Genomic DNA, 14,810 nt, shown 5'->3' with positions numbered 1-14,810 from the left:
AATCTGTTGTTAATCTAGTGTATTTTAAAAATTGAGAAGAGGACTGCAGCTGTCTGCTGTGTCTGCCAAGTGGTGTCCAGATACCATAGTGGACTTAGCCAATTTACAGAAAAACTCACCTGTAGGCCAGGTTTTTTCATGGACTCTTTCTTCCTATTTTCTCTGTTTCTCTCATTCCTCTTGATCTCTGGTCTCTCAATGTACCTCTGTACATCTTTTTTCGTGTTGACCAATTCTTAAATCTCATTCCCTTTTTCCTAAGTGATAAAATGGTGGTGATTTTACCTGCTGTCATACAAAGAGACATAATCTGTAGGTATTACTTATATTACTTATACATATTATGCTTGATATGTTTATTTGCCCATTTTGGTATTCATTTCAATTTGAGTTTTATGGCTTTGGATGAATGTCAGACATTTGAGTGCCATTTAGGGGCTTTTTCCTGAAACCCCTAAGCACCAGATTTCCTCCTATATAGGAGTGGCCATAGCAGCAGCAAGGTCTTTATTAATAAATAACTTACCGCTAAAAATAACTTACTAGATTAAGCACTGAGGAAAATGGAAACTGACATAAATTTGGTATCGAAATATAAATCTAACATATATATGTGTTTGTCATAACATCTGTATATGTTTGGAGGCTGACAAAAGGAGGTTGTTACCTAGAGATTATTGTGGCTATTTGACTTTAGCTGAGAATATTATTAGATTCTGTGAAGTACAGGTGTTATCAGCTGTAAGCACTTGTAGACCCAGGAGCTGTGCCATCAGTTGTCTAGGCATAGGAATAAATGTGAACTTCAAAGGAAACTTTCACGTGAAGAAGCAATTTGAGTGAATAGAAAAATAATGGACTGGAGAAGGCCAGGTTTAAGAAGGAACAGTAATACACCACCATTTCATCTTCCATGAGGGATCATTAGGAGATGTTAAGAAAAAATTTGAAGTTAGAATTTCTGGGCACATGAATGTTGAATACAATTTGCTGATTATAGATTCCACTATTACTATCTTAATCAATGGGTAACTTGGATAGCCATATATGTAGCCTTAACACTTATGAAGATATAGGTACTTTTATTTTATTTTTACTTTTATTTATTTATTGAATTTTATTTTATTTATTTTTTTATGCAGCAGGTTCTTATTAGTTATCCATTTTATACATATTAGTGTATACATGTCAATCCCAATCTGCCAATGCATCCCACCACCCACCCCGCCGCCCGCCCGCCACTTTCCCCCCTTGGTGTCCATACGTTTGTTCTCTACATTTAAAGCTTAGCATTTTTCTGGTAGATCTGGTAGACAATGGAATATATGTCTGTAGGACTGAACTTACAAAGTTGCTTAACTTATATGAGGGACTTAGGTGCTGAGAGAAGCTGGTTCACATTTTCCTTTCTTTTTCCTGTATTGTATATCAATATAGAGGGTACAGTTTACCACTCAATTAGGCACGGTCCCTCCCCAGTGGGTTTAACACTAAAAGTAAATGGGTTTCCAGTCAGACTGTTGGTGTTCATTCACAAAAGGAAAATAATTTCAAATTGGAGCATGTGTCTGTGCAAACTCATGCTGCTGATAACATACAAAAAAAGAGGTTTAGTTCACACGTTTTTTATTGCCACACAGGGATACAAATGAGAAAATTAGGCTATAAGACTTGATTAAAGTTTCAATATATGAGCATTTTTTAAAAAGTGTCCATAAAACAACATTCTGACATTTTTCCCTGGCTTTGCTGTCCTGTTGGGTAGCAACATGCTCTCCCTATAGCAAACAAGCTTGATGCTATTAGTGCCACTGGGCTCATCCCATGTGGTATAGATCTGTCTCATTTCTCTGAAATGTGCTCTCTTTCATTCCAAAATCCTTCCTTTGTTTCCTCTGAAGAAATCATTTCTAATTTGAAAACCTTTGTAGATGGAATCCATGTATCTTTTTACTATTGGTGGGTAAGGAGATCTCTTCTTTGGATACTGGATAATAATAGATTTTGTGGGTATGACAGCAATATGGCCAGATTCTCTGTGAAAAGAATTGCTTTCATGCTGTTCTTTGAAAGAAGAATAACAGCCTTTGTTATTGAAGGAATTGCTTCTTTTCATCAAAAATTCTGAAGTATCTAATTGACTCTGAGGATATTCCCTTTCCGTCCATGCTGAGATTCTGCCTCTAGCCCAGGTGTTGAAACTGCAGATGTCCACTACACCAGACCAGAAGCATTATTTTTCAAATAGTTTCTTACTTTTTAGCATCAAAACTGAAGATATGACCACACATAATAAAAACTCTTCTTTGTGTAATAGTTTAAAAATGGAGAGACATTTCTGGCTAAGATGGTATTCTGCATTTTGAACATTTTTTTAAGGGGGGATGAGAAGCAGATTGTCATTGATTATTCATAATATGTTCTTAGAGAGGAGTTTAATAAGCACAGTGTTCTAGAAAACACAGCTTTGGAAGGGTCACATTGCCTGGCCACATGTTATATATTAAGGAGAATTAATGCGATTGGAGATAATTTCTGCTATGGTGTTACTGCTGCTTGTTAGTGCAAGAGCTGGAGGGTACGTGAACTAAATGTTCCTTAGTTCACAGGGTGGTGCATGATGCATTTTCTTGGCTCTCCCCAAAAAGCCATAAATTGATTGAATGAGCTGAAGAAGAAATCCAAAAGGATTTTCAGAGGGCAAGTACTCATAGGGGGCTATTCTTGACCAAATGGCTACTTGGCTGTGTTATCTGAACAACATCACATAATCTCTAATTGCTCCAGTTACTTCATAGGTCAAGTACAACCCAGTCTGTGTCTACATGACACCATTGCAACTATTTGAAATCAAAGCATTGTCTCAAAATGAGCTCAACTGATTCTGTTTTTCCCTTGAGTTGACAGTTTTGTTTGGGTGTTGTATAGACAAAGCCTCAATAATCAGCAGTAAAACCTCAGCCATTTAAACTCTGCTGATTCATAATTTGTGTTATTTTGGCCTGGGTGGATCTCAAGTTTATCTTAGTACAATCTGTTAAAGACAATTAATAAAATTAATATGCTAGTAGTATAAACTAAGAGACTGCAGAGGAGATTAGATCAAGATGGAAAAATGAGCACATGCTCCTATTTTTCCTTCCACCTCCAATCCTTAAACAGAGAAAATATTTAAATATTTAAAAATAATAAGTCCATAATAACATTGTAAAATAAAGAGAATGACTATAATTAAACACATGAAATCAGTTGACTGAGGAAACTATAGCCCTCCAAGTGCACAAGAGGATAGTGCAACATATATGGGGAGCTCTCTAGGGGACCGCTACACTTTAAGGACATTGGATCCAAGGGGCAGAGAGGTCCCTGAGAAGAATCAAAGCAGTTGGTTGGGGTGTCAAACTGACACAAGCTGGTGAATTGCTCCACAACCAATTCCAGAGTTCCAAGCCGCTGATATTTTTCTCGGCATAGTGAGTATGAGGATTTAGGTCAGAGAGGAGGGCTGGCCCTTGGTGGCTTATGATACCCAGGTAGGATAGAAAGCCCTTACTCCTGTAAAATGATTTGCTGGTACTCCCTGGTTGGGTAGCTTGTCCTACTCCTTTCCCATGGGGGAAGAACCACGGTAAATATGCAGTCATAGGCATACAACGAAATCATCAGGCATTAGTGACAGTGAACTGAATAAACATAACACCTGAAAAAAGGCCAATGAAGCATGCAGGAAAAGGCTTTGAATAAGTATAAATAATATTCCCAGTGGGATGAGAGGCTATATCATGGAGATAAAAAGACATCTTGGAGATAAAAAACAATATAATTGAATAATAATTGGGAACTTCCCTGGTGGCACAGTGGTTAAGAATCCACCTGCCAATGCAGGGGACACAGGTTCGAGCCCTGGTCTGGGAAGATACCACATGCTGCGGACCAACTAAGCCCGTGCACCACAACTACTGAGCCTGCATTCTAGAGCCCGTGAGCCATAACTAGTGAGCCTGTGTGCCACAACTACTGAAGCCTGCATGCCTAGAGCCCATGCTCTGCAATGAAGAGTAGCCCCTGCTCACCGCAACTAGGGAAAGCCCGCACATAGCTATGAAAACCCAACGCAGCCAAAAATAAATAAATAAATTTATTTTTTAAAAAAGGAAAATAATTGAATAAATTTAATAGCAGGTATATATAACTCAAGCATGAATTAATGAGCTGCAAGATTAAGCAAAAATAATTCTAAAATATAGCATAAAATAACAAATAGATGGAATCTATGAAAGAAAAGTTAAGAGATAAGCCTAAGTTTAAATATCAGTGTTATAGAAGTTTCTATAATGAAACTATGAATGAAAAATAATTGAAGGAATGATAGAAAAAAAATTTCTAGTGGTCAAGATAGACATGAGCCTTCAGTTGGCCTGTGAGTGCCAAGCTAGGTGAAAGAAAAAAGACCCACGTGCAAATAGATAAACTGTGGTGAAATTTCAAAACTAAGGAAAAACATACAATTCTAAAGATTCAGAGAGTAAAAGACTATATTTCTTACGAGACATGGAAATCAGATTAACATTAGTCTTCTCATTGGCAACGTTGGAGGCTAGAAGGGAGTGAAGAAATACCTTTAGAGTTTATAGGGAAAATAATTTTAGATTCATAATTCTATACATCCTTAAGCTAGTTTACAATTTACAGGGATAGGAATTTGAAATTCATATATTTTTAAGATTTACAAAGCCTCAGAATGTTTACTAACCGCAGAAACATTCTAAAAGAAGTACTAAAAGGTTAAGCAAAGTGAAAGAAAAACAATACAAGGGAATAATGTGGAGTACAAGAAATAATGATGATAATTGTAGTCATAATTACTTAAACAAGGATATGTTTGGCACATACTATTTTTCAGGTACTGTGTCAGGAGCTATTCATTGATAGAATGTTTGAACACTCACATTACAGATGTAAGAAGAAATATTGGAAGACCGAACATAATATGTATATCTCTCAAATCACTAAAGGAAAAGAATGAAATGAGAAAATTTAACCAATTCTACAACAGCAAGAAAGGTACATGAGAAGCAAACAGAGGCATGGCTTATTAAAAAAATAAAACAAGATAGAAGGAACAAGACCAAATATATTAAAGCATATAGTCGTAATCACATTAAAGTTATAATCATATTAAAAGATTACATTCTCCCAGTAAAAGGTAAGGATTCAGATTAGTTTTGAAAAACAGAGGTCAGGTTGCTTGATACATCTGACTTAAAACTTGCTAGCTTCCTTTGTGTTCTTCAGCTGTTTCCTTCCCTTTGAATACACCACTCACATCTATATGAAATCATGGCCACTGCCTTTGTGGAGTCTAGAGAAAGAGTCATATCTCAAAAAGAATTTTGCCGGATGGAGTTGAGTGCAGTCTGATAGGTCAAGACCAAGAGGCGAAAAAAGTTTTTGAGAGAGCTGCAAAGTATCATTAGCATGGATTAAAAGAGAGAGTGACAGTTTAAGGCTTAGAAAGACCTTTTGATCCTCTAGCTTTCTACAGACAGGAAACTGGTGGAGAAAGAGACTCATCAACCAATGATGGCATATTCTCCAATGACCTCTCCGTAAACGGCCAAAGAAGAGGGAGAACATCCCAAAGAATGGAGCTAGTAGCCAAGGAAAACAATGAACTGGAAAGTTTCTCCTAAGAAACAGGACTTGGGCCTAACTGAGAGATTTTCTATCCCACGGTAGGGCGTTCTGTCCAGAGTGATTTAGAATAGCTATAGACCAGTGACTGCTATTGCCTTTCATTCTTCCCCTTTTGAAATGGTGGTGCTTACTGCAGTTATCCTGTCTCTATCCCACCATTTATGATGGCTATATGGAAGGGTGGGGGGCAAATAACTTATCTTTATAGGTTCACGGTTGTTTAGATCAAGAGCAACTACACATGGATCCAATCTAGATCATAAGATCTGGGACTTCATGCCTAATGTTGTTATCAAGACGTTTTGGGATGTCTTGGAGGGGTGAGTTTTTCCTGTATGAGAGAGTGAATATTTTTGATCAAGTGGGTGGGCTGCGGTTAAGTTGGACAATTGTTTTCAATTTTCACTCTTTCTCTGTACCATGCTACCTTGCAGTACCTCCCTGTGGAGTAGTCATTGAATTTGGACTTAGTCACAGAACATGCTTTTTAGTGGTGTGGTACAAGCAGAGGGTTTAAATTTACTTGTATTGTTTTCATAGCTTCTTGTGTTTCTACCATGTGCTATGAGAATAAGGTACCTCAAGTAGGTACTGATTGTAGAATGAGACATGTAGAATGATCTTTGAAGCCAACCCACAATCTTGTGGGTCAAGAATATCGCAACTAAGAACAGAGAGCTACAGCCAACCTTCAGACCCATGAGTGAGAAATGAGAACCTGTTGTTATAAGGTGCTGAGTTTTGGAGTTGATTACTATGCAGTATTATTGCACCAGAGATCAAATACAATGGGAATTGGTAGAAAGAGTAATTAACAGATGTATCTGTTAAAATGGGCTAGGTTATACTGTGACAACAAACAGGCACACTATCTCCGTGGCTTAGAACCACAAAGGTTTTTATGTGACTCATGCTCCGTGTCCATTGAGGGTTGGCTGTGGCTCTAATTGAGGACCCAGGCGGATGGATCAGCTACAGTCTAGAACACTGGTGGTCTTATGGCTAAGGGGGAAAATGAGGATGGCAAAGCATATGCTGATTCTCAAAGCCTCCAGCCAAAAGTAACCAATGACAGTTCTGTTCACATTTCATTGCCTTAGGAAATAACATAGCTACTCCTGAGGTCAATAGGGTAGAATTGTATAATCTTCCCCTGCCCATCCCTCCTACCCCCCCACCCCCCCACCCCACCCTGGGAAGATCAGATGTAACAGGTTAATAACAAGTTAAAAAGAACAAAACCAAATTCCTATGCTAAATGCATTCTAAATCGCCTCTGCATAGATTCTGTCAGTTGGCATAAAAATATGTCAATTATTATCGTGATTACAAGAGAAAAAAATTCTTACAGTAAAGTAACTTCAACTTCCTTCGTGTAATTGCAACATATATTGTGGCATGTTCTACATTATGTTGAAGTTTGGGGACTGAATGTAAAACCCTCAGTATACCCGTTCGGTCTTTAAAAGCTTTCTGAATTTTCAAGAGCTATCAGTTCACGCTTTTTATGGTAGAAAGGGTACTGGTTTTTGAGTATTCAAATTCTGCTTTTTTTTCCTGTTTGAATCCTTCGAATCTGTCTGCATAACAGTAAAATTGGGGAGAATAATACCTCTACTTTCTTGCATATCTGTAAGGATGAAAAAGGCTTTACTTAAAAGGTCTGAATATTGGTGTGCTCAGTAAATGATAACTGCTGCTGTTGTTGCTTTTCTTGGTGGTATTGTTCCTATCCAGGAAATTCATGCTTGGTTATTTTTTATATATATATATATATATATATATATATGTGTATATATATATATATATATAAATATTTATGCCATTCAAGTAGATGACAGTAACATGAATCTTCTTCAGTATAGTGGTACTCAAGGCCCAAATAATTGCAGCCAGACCCTTGAGGTTTTGAACTGTTAGTCTATTTATTGTTGGGGAAAAAGGAAGAAATTTAAGATACTTTTCTATAAGAATAATTCTTATGGAGATAATCATTTGGAGACTACATTATCATTGTTGATGAGAACTAGAGGAACTTGAGTTATATTTTTAAAAATCTATAGAACAGACACTTAAGATACATTTGAACCAGTCATGAAGTTGTATTATCGTGATGATCCAGCACCATTCCAAGGAGTGTACTCAGATGTATATCCCTTAAAAGTCAGCATGTACTGTTTTCACAGCTGGCATATGTAAAATTTTGTCAGATTCCTTAACAATGTCGTTTCTTCTCTTTTTTCTATTATTTGACCTCTCGGCAAGATATACTATGGAGCTCAAAATCCAGAAAGGTTTTGCTCAGAAGAAACCCCGGAAAGCCCAGCATGCTGATTGTGTCTTCTCTTTTGAACTCAGGGGGAATTCACATGGACAATGTAGTGTGAAAAGAAAAATATTTTTTAGGGAGGCAGAAGATTTGCCTGAGATTTAGGAAGCTTTGCCCCTTGGGATGTGACCTGATAAGAGCTGGGTCACCTCTGGAAAGGCTTCTCATGAAATCAGCCAATCATGTACTACTCAGCACTGTGCTAGGAGCAGTGGGGTGTACAGAAGCGTGAGACTTCATGGATTCCATCTTTAAGTAGCTTCCAATAGAGATGAAAAGTTAGAATAATAAATATTTATGCAAAACTCTAATGTAGTGCTGTGTCAAATTGAGCAAATGTGCTATAAAAATTCAGAGAAGAGAACAATGAAGGCTTGGAAGAGAAGTGAAGTGTCAGGTTAACCTTGGAAAATCCATAATGTTCCAAGTTATGGGAGGATCATGGGCAATCATAGGGAGGTGGGGAATAGCCTGCTTGGTGAAAAAGTGAGAAAATCAGGGTAAATAAAAAAGAGGGCTGAGAACCTGGGGAAATTCATCTGGATAGTATGTCTTGAGAGTCACAATGTTTCGGAATTGAGATAGAGAAACTTAAGGAGAGAAGGTGGAGTGAAAAGTGCAATGGTGTTGAAGGCAGGAAACCTAGGATCAAATTTTTGTTCTGCTTCCAAGTAGTTTAATAAATAGGAATATATGATCTTTATTATCATGGATCTTAAGACTGGCGGCAAACACATATATTAAAATAACACATTCTTGGACAAATACATATTTAAAATTATGATGAAATCTGAGGGACAAAAAGGTGAGTTTGAGGCACAGTGCACAGAGAAGGACAGTGTGAGTCTGAGGAAGTAGGTCTTGGACCTAAATCATGTTACATATAGTGGATTTCATGCTAAGAGTCGTGGAAAAGTCATTTTATTAAGCTAGCAATGGGTGATCTGATTAGGTTTGCAATTTTTGTTGTTGTTATTAAAGTTTTATTTATTTATTTTTTAGAGACGTTTTAGGTTCACAGCAAAGTTTATCAGAAAGGTACAGAGATTTCCTATGTATCCCTGGCTGCTACAGCAGTGGGTATATGTATAGCTTCCCATCTTATCAATATCCTCCCTCCAGAGTGGTACATTTGTTATGACTGATGAACCTACATGAACACATTATATTCACCCTAAGTCCATAGTTAACATTAAGGTACACTCTTGGTGTTGTAGGTTTTATGGGTTTGGACAAATGTATAATGACATGTATACAACATTATGTTATCATACAGAATATTTTCACTGCCCTAAAAATTCTTTGTGTTCTACCTATTCTTCTCTCCCCCACCCCTAACCTGACACACACTGATATTTTTACTGTCTGTATAGTTTTGCCTTTTCAGAATGTCATGTAGTTGGAATAATATAGTATGCAGCATTTTCACATTGGCCTCTTTCACTTAGTAATGAGTGCGTTTAAAGTTTTTTCATGTCTTCCCATGACTAGATAGCTCATTTCTTTTTAAAGCTGAGTAATATTCCATTGTCTGGATGTACCACAGTTTATCCATTCAGATGAAGGACTTCTTGATTGCTTCCAAGTTTTGGCAATTATGAATAAAGCTGCTGTGAACATCCATGTGCAGTTTTTGTGTGGACATGTTTTCAACTTCTTTGGATAAATACCAAGGAGCTGGATTGTATGATAAGAGTATGTTTAGTTTTGTAAGAAACTGCCAAACTAATTTATAAAGTTTTTGTACTATTTTGTGTTCCCACCAGCAGTGAATGAGAGGTCTTGCATCACATCCTCCCCAGCATTTGGTGTTGTCAATGTTTTGGGTTTTGGTCTTTTTCATAGTTGTGTGGTGGTATCTAGTGGTTTTAATTTGCCTTTCCCTGATGACGGATGATGTCGAGCATCTTTTCATATGCTGATTTGCCATCTGTATATCTTCTTTGGTGAGGTATCTGTTCAGGATTTTGGTCCATGTTTAAATCAGATTGTTTGTTTTATTTTTGTTGAATTTTAAGAGTTCCTTTTGCGTTAAGAGTTATTTGGGATGATTGTCCTTTATAAGATGTCTTTTGCAAAATATTTTCTCCCAGTCTGTGTCTTGTCTTCTCATTTTTGTTTTTGCAGTTATCTCTTGTAGAACCAAAGTTTTAAAGTTTAATAAAGTCCAGCTTATCAATTATTTCTTTCATGATCATGCCTTTGGCATTTATTAGGTTTGCATTTTTGAAAGAGCACTCTGGTTGCAAGGTGAAGAAAAGTTTGGAGGGAGATAAAACTGGATACAGGAAGTGGTTGGAATGCCACTATAGGTATGTAGGGGGTTACACAGAAAGGCAGAGCATAGCCCCTACTTGATCCTACTTTCCTGGTGACCAAGGAGAGTGTGAATTAACCTACAGGCCACTAAGGAAATGTCAAGTTGCCCTGTGGAGTTGTTTAGTACAAAAGGCATCTTGACATTATTTGGGAAAAAACACCACTTTTATGCTAATCAAGTATTATTTGCCTACATGAATCACTAACTCTATTCCTGTTTTCCTCTCCAGAAGCTTCAGCAAATGAACAGAAACTCTTCTGACTCAATCTTTTCTTTCTTTATTTCCTTGGAATATTGTCATTTTTCTAAACTATACCAAAATTAAAATAAACATGCTGGTATGAATAAAGAAGCAGACTTCCAAAGTAGGATTAGGAGGCACATTAAATCTCACATTTTAAAAATAGAGGATCATTATCTTCAAACATGCTCTGCCTAACTCACATGTGGTACCAGGAAATTCTTTGCTGGTTGTCCCATCACGTGCGCTCCAGCCTTGGTGGACACACACCAGACACACATGACTCTTGAATCATGGAGTAATCCGAGAGGCCCATGAGGTCATTTTGAGCTTTCTGCTGCCAGGGTTGCATTGTTCTTTACTAAAGAGCTATAAGCCCAAGGCCTACTTGAGATTTAAACAGTTCTTTCTAAACTACTCTACGCTTCTTCTTTTAGGCTCACTCTTTATCCTAATTGAGGTTCGTGAAATCTTTTTTTTTTCATTCTTCATTCTTTTAAGTTTCTTCATTTTCAGTTTTCTTTTTCCTACTCCTTATGTGGAGTTTAATCTCATCCTTTTATATTCTAGTATGGCTGAAGCTTAGGCAAAAACAAGCTATTGATATTTTCAGCAAAGCATGTCAGGGGAGTTTGCCTTTGAAATGGTCCATTTGCTAGGTGATCTTAGAATCCGGTCGTTGGATTGGTATATTACACTAGGTAGTCCTTCAGGGCCAGTCAGAAGCCTTCTGTGTCACTGCTGTCCACCTACACATCCGGAACCAGACTACTTAGTCACATTCCTTCCTCTGCAAATCGCCTCCTGGAACTACTCTTTGGAAAACTGTTGTCATGTGTAGCCAAACTAAAGCTATTTATAAAGTGAGGTCCACTTGTCTATTTTCATGTAAGTGGAAAACACCTCACACTTCAAAAATCTACGGCTTATCCTGCCCAACTTGATTTGTTTGGCTGACTCTTATATTAAATTCAAAAGAGCTATGTCTCTTGGAATAAAAATTCACCAGGGTGTGTACAATAAAAAGATAATTGGGAAGAAGCGGGTCGGCGGCTGCACGCATGCGTGGAGGAAAGCTGAGGGGCAGAGTGGCGGCTGCCGGCTGGGATCGAGCGACTCGTGAGAAAATGCAGGACTCCAACGCAGACACCGAGTGGAAAGACATCTTACGCAAAAGAGGCATCTTGCCCTCCGAGGGAAGTTTGAAAGATCTGGAGAAGGAGGCAGAAGAGCGGGTCCTTCAGCAGTCCATTGTGAAAACGTATGAAGACATGACTTTGGAAGAACTGGAGGATAACGAAGAGGAATTTAGTGAGGAAGATGAACGTGCGATTGAAAAGTACAGGCAGCAGAGACTGGCCGAGTGGAAAGCAACCCAACTGAAGAATAAATTTGGAGAAGTTTTGGAAATCTCAGGAAACGATTATGTTCAAGAAGTCAACGGGGGCTTCCCTGGTGGCACAGTGGTTGAGAGTCTGCCCGCTGATGCAGGGAACACGGGTTCGTGCCCCTGTCCGGGAAGATCCCACATGCCGCGGAGCAGCTGGGCCTGTGAGCCATGGCCGCTGAGCCTGCGCGTCTGGAGCCTGTGCTCCGCAATGGGAGAGGCCACAACAGTGAAAGGCCCGCATACCGCACAAAAAAAAAGTTAACAAAGCTGGTGAGGGCTTGTGGGTCATCCTGCACCTTTACAAACAAGGGATTCCCCTCTGTTCTCTGATAAATCAGCACTTCAGTGGACTTGCCAGGAGGTTTCCTGATGTCAAATTTATCAAAGCCATTTCAACAACCTGCATACCCAGTTATCCTGATAGGAATCTGCCCACGACGTGTGTGTGCCTTGAAGGTGATATCAAGGCTGAATTTATTGGACCTCTGGTGTTTGGTGGCACGAACCTGACAATGGACGAGTTGGAGTGGAAATTGTCTGAGTCTGGAGCAATCAAGACAAGCCTGGAGGAAAACCCTAAGAAACTCATAGAAGATGTGCTGCTTTCCTCCGTGCAATACTCCATCCCCACCAGGAGGGACAGTGATTCCGAGGATGACTAAGGCGGTGGCCCCGGTAACCTGCTGAACTTTCTTGATGTGACACATCGTCTGAATTTTTTTTAAAAGGAAAAAGTAGGAATGTATACTTTGGTTTTAGCTTTTTATAATTATGTTTCAAATCTGATAGATCTCAGAAATAATCATTGCTGGGAATCCTTTTAAATTTCTTGGAACTCTCTTTTTTAAACTAATAGTATTTCTTTAAGAAAAAAATAAAAGCCAGATATTAGGTAAAAAAAAAAAAAAAGATCATTGATGTGATGCTTATTGGTTTGTAAATCTGCCAGAATGTAAAGAATGAGATGCTTCTTTCATATCCACCATTGTTTCCATCCTTAACAGAAAAGAAAATGCAAATCTACTCATCAGTACCTATAAAGACAGGCAGTTCTGCATTTAATTTTGATTTATTATGTCACACTATATTTTGATATATTTTTCTTTTATGTTTTAATATCATCACCTTATGAAAACACTATAGACATCCTATCCTTGTGTGTTCCTGAAATTCATCCTTTAGTCAACCTCCGACTCTTCAACAATGTTCTCTACAATGAAGTGTTTTGAGGTCAAACATCTTAAAAAGACATAGAAACAAAAGCTTTGACTTTACACCACTAATGGCTTGTTTTCTGACTTTTAAAATGAGGAACTCTTAGTTGAGCTTGAACTTAGATATCTGGTTCTATGATATTTTGAGATATTAGTCTGTGAGATTTTTCCCTCTGTATTTCCCCCTCATTCCCATTACTTCCTCCTTCCTGTAGGTAGTGGTTGTGTAATCTCTAACCTCAGGGAGGCCTGTGGCAGGACAAACAATATAAATATTCTGTACATCTTAAGGGCTTAAATGGATGGCAATTACTGGTTATAAAATAATTATCTTAAAGAATCATGAGCTGGAAATGAATTCTCTCTGATGTATCTTTAGCATTTCCTTAGAGAAGGAGAGAGTGGGGTATGTGGCCCCAAGAACACAGTGGACCTGCTCGGGTTTTTGTCAGCATATGGCTAGATCTTAGAGAGCAGAGGCTTCCTGGGGCATCTAGGTTGGCGAGACAAAAGGAAACTTTGCAAAGCTTTCTAAGGATGGTAGAAATCATCAGAGGGTTGATGGACTTGGAAAGGCCACGCTGAGAGGTTCACCAGACATCTTGGTGATAATCTGTGTACACCAGACCAACTAACTTGTTTAATAGATACTGTAGTTAACCACAGCTTCCCGACCCCTTGGTGCTGCCTAGAGCATCTCTAAATTTTGTCATAGACCATAAGTTTCCCACTGGCTTATGGGGATGACAACATGAATGTAAATTAAGTTGCTTTATAATACTGTTGATTATTTCTCACGTGCTTGAGTTTGACATGCCTGATTTTGGCTTCTCTTCTTTCCTACACTTAGAGTGTTGACAAAATGTGTACAGTTTTAGACAGGTCAAATGTTAGAGTATTTAGGTTGGGACTCTTCTATGCCAAGTCAAAGTAGCATGTCTGATATTTATATTCTCTGTATATATGGATAGTATTCTCTTAAGTCACCACTCCCATAAGAATTAGATTAAATCTAAGAAATGCAACATCCTAGAGTGTTAAAGGACATCACTCTCTGGGACATTTTGCAAGTGTGTCCTCTTTACCCATTAGGTGCTTAGGTATTTTAGTGTTTTTTAGGAGCAAATAGGGAAGTAAGTCACCTTTCCTTCCTTTCCTGAATAACTTCCCTCCAATTCTGGCCACAGGAAACCTAGCAATGGAAGCAGCTCCCACCACAGGAGCCATCATCTTGGGGCATCTTGGGTCTTTAGAAGAAAGAAAAAGCAGGCATGTTGGCTTCTGGCTTTCAGGATATGTCATCAGGATAACTAAGAAATAGAATTTGTTTTTTAGGAAATCATTTTCATCCATACATTCGCCAAGAGAATCCATGATTTACTTATTATTTTGGATGAACTACCATTTCAATGTATACTTTCCAATATATATATATATATATATTTTTTTTTTTTTCTTAAAAGTTGAAATATGTTTGTGTTTATGTGCACGACATAGCGTTTTCTTTCTGGCTCTTCTCTGTTCTTTTATCTTCAATGCAAATAGAGAAAGCGTAAGGGAAAAATAAAGATGATTGAGAGAGACAGAAATTATTGGCTTCTCTTCTTTCCTACGCTTAG

The 14,810-nt window shown here is 38.1% G+C and overlaps 1 protein-coding gene across 1 annotated transcript; it reads left to right on the top strand.

Annotated features, from left to right (window-relative positions):
- Positions 1-11,714: 11,714 nt before the first annotated feature.
- Positions 11,715-12,639, top strand: LOC309822079 (phosducin-like protein 3; the record flags this gene model as incomplete). The annotated part of the gene is made up of 2 exons (XM_082653739.1): positions 11,715-12,042; positions 12,236-12,639. The coding sequence occupies 2 exons, from the start codon at positions 11,715-11,717 to the stop codon at positions 12,637-12,639; spliced, it is 732 nt and encodes a 243-aa protein (XP_082509865.1).
- Between the last annotated feature and the right edge of the window lie 2,171 nt (positions 12,640-14,810).

The sequence above is a fragment of the Grampus griseus genome, assembly GCF_964374135.1.
Source record: "Grampus griseus genome assembly, chromosome: 4".
Classification (NCBI taxonomy): domain Eukaryota; kingdom Metazoa; phylum Chordata; class Mammalia; order Artiodactyla; family Delphinidae; genus Grampus; species Grampus griseus.
This window is presented reverse-complemented; position numbering and strand designations above follow the sequence as displayed.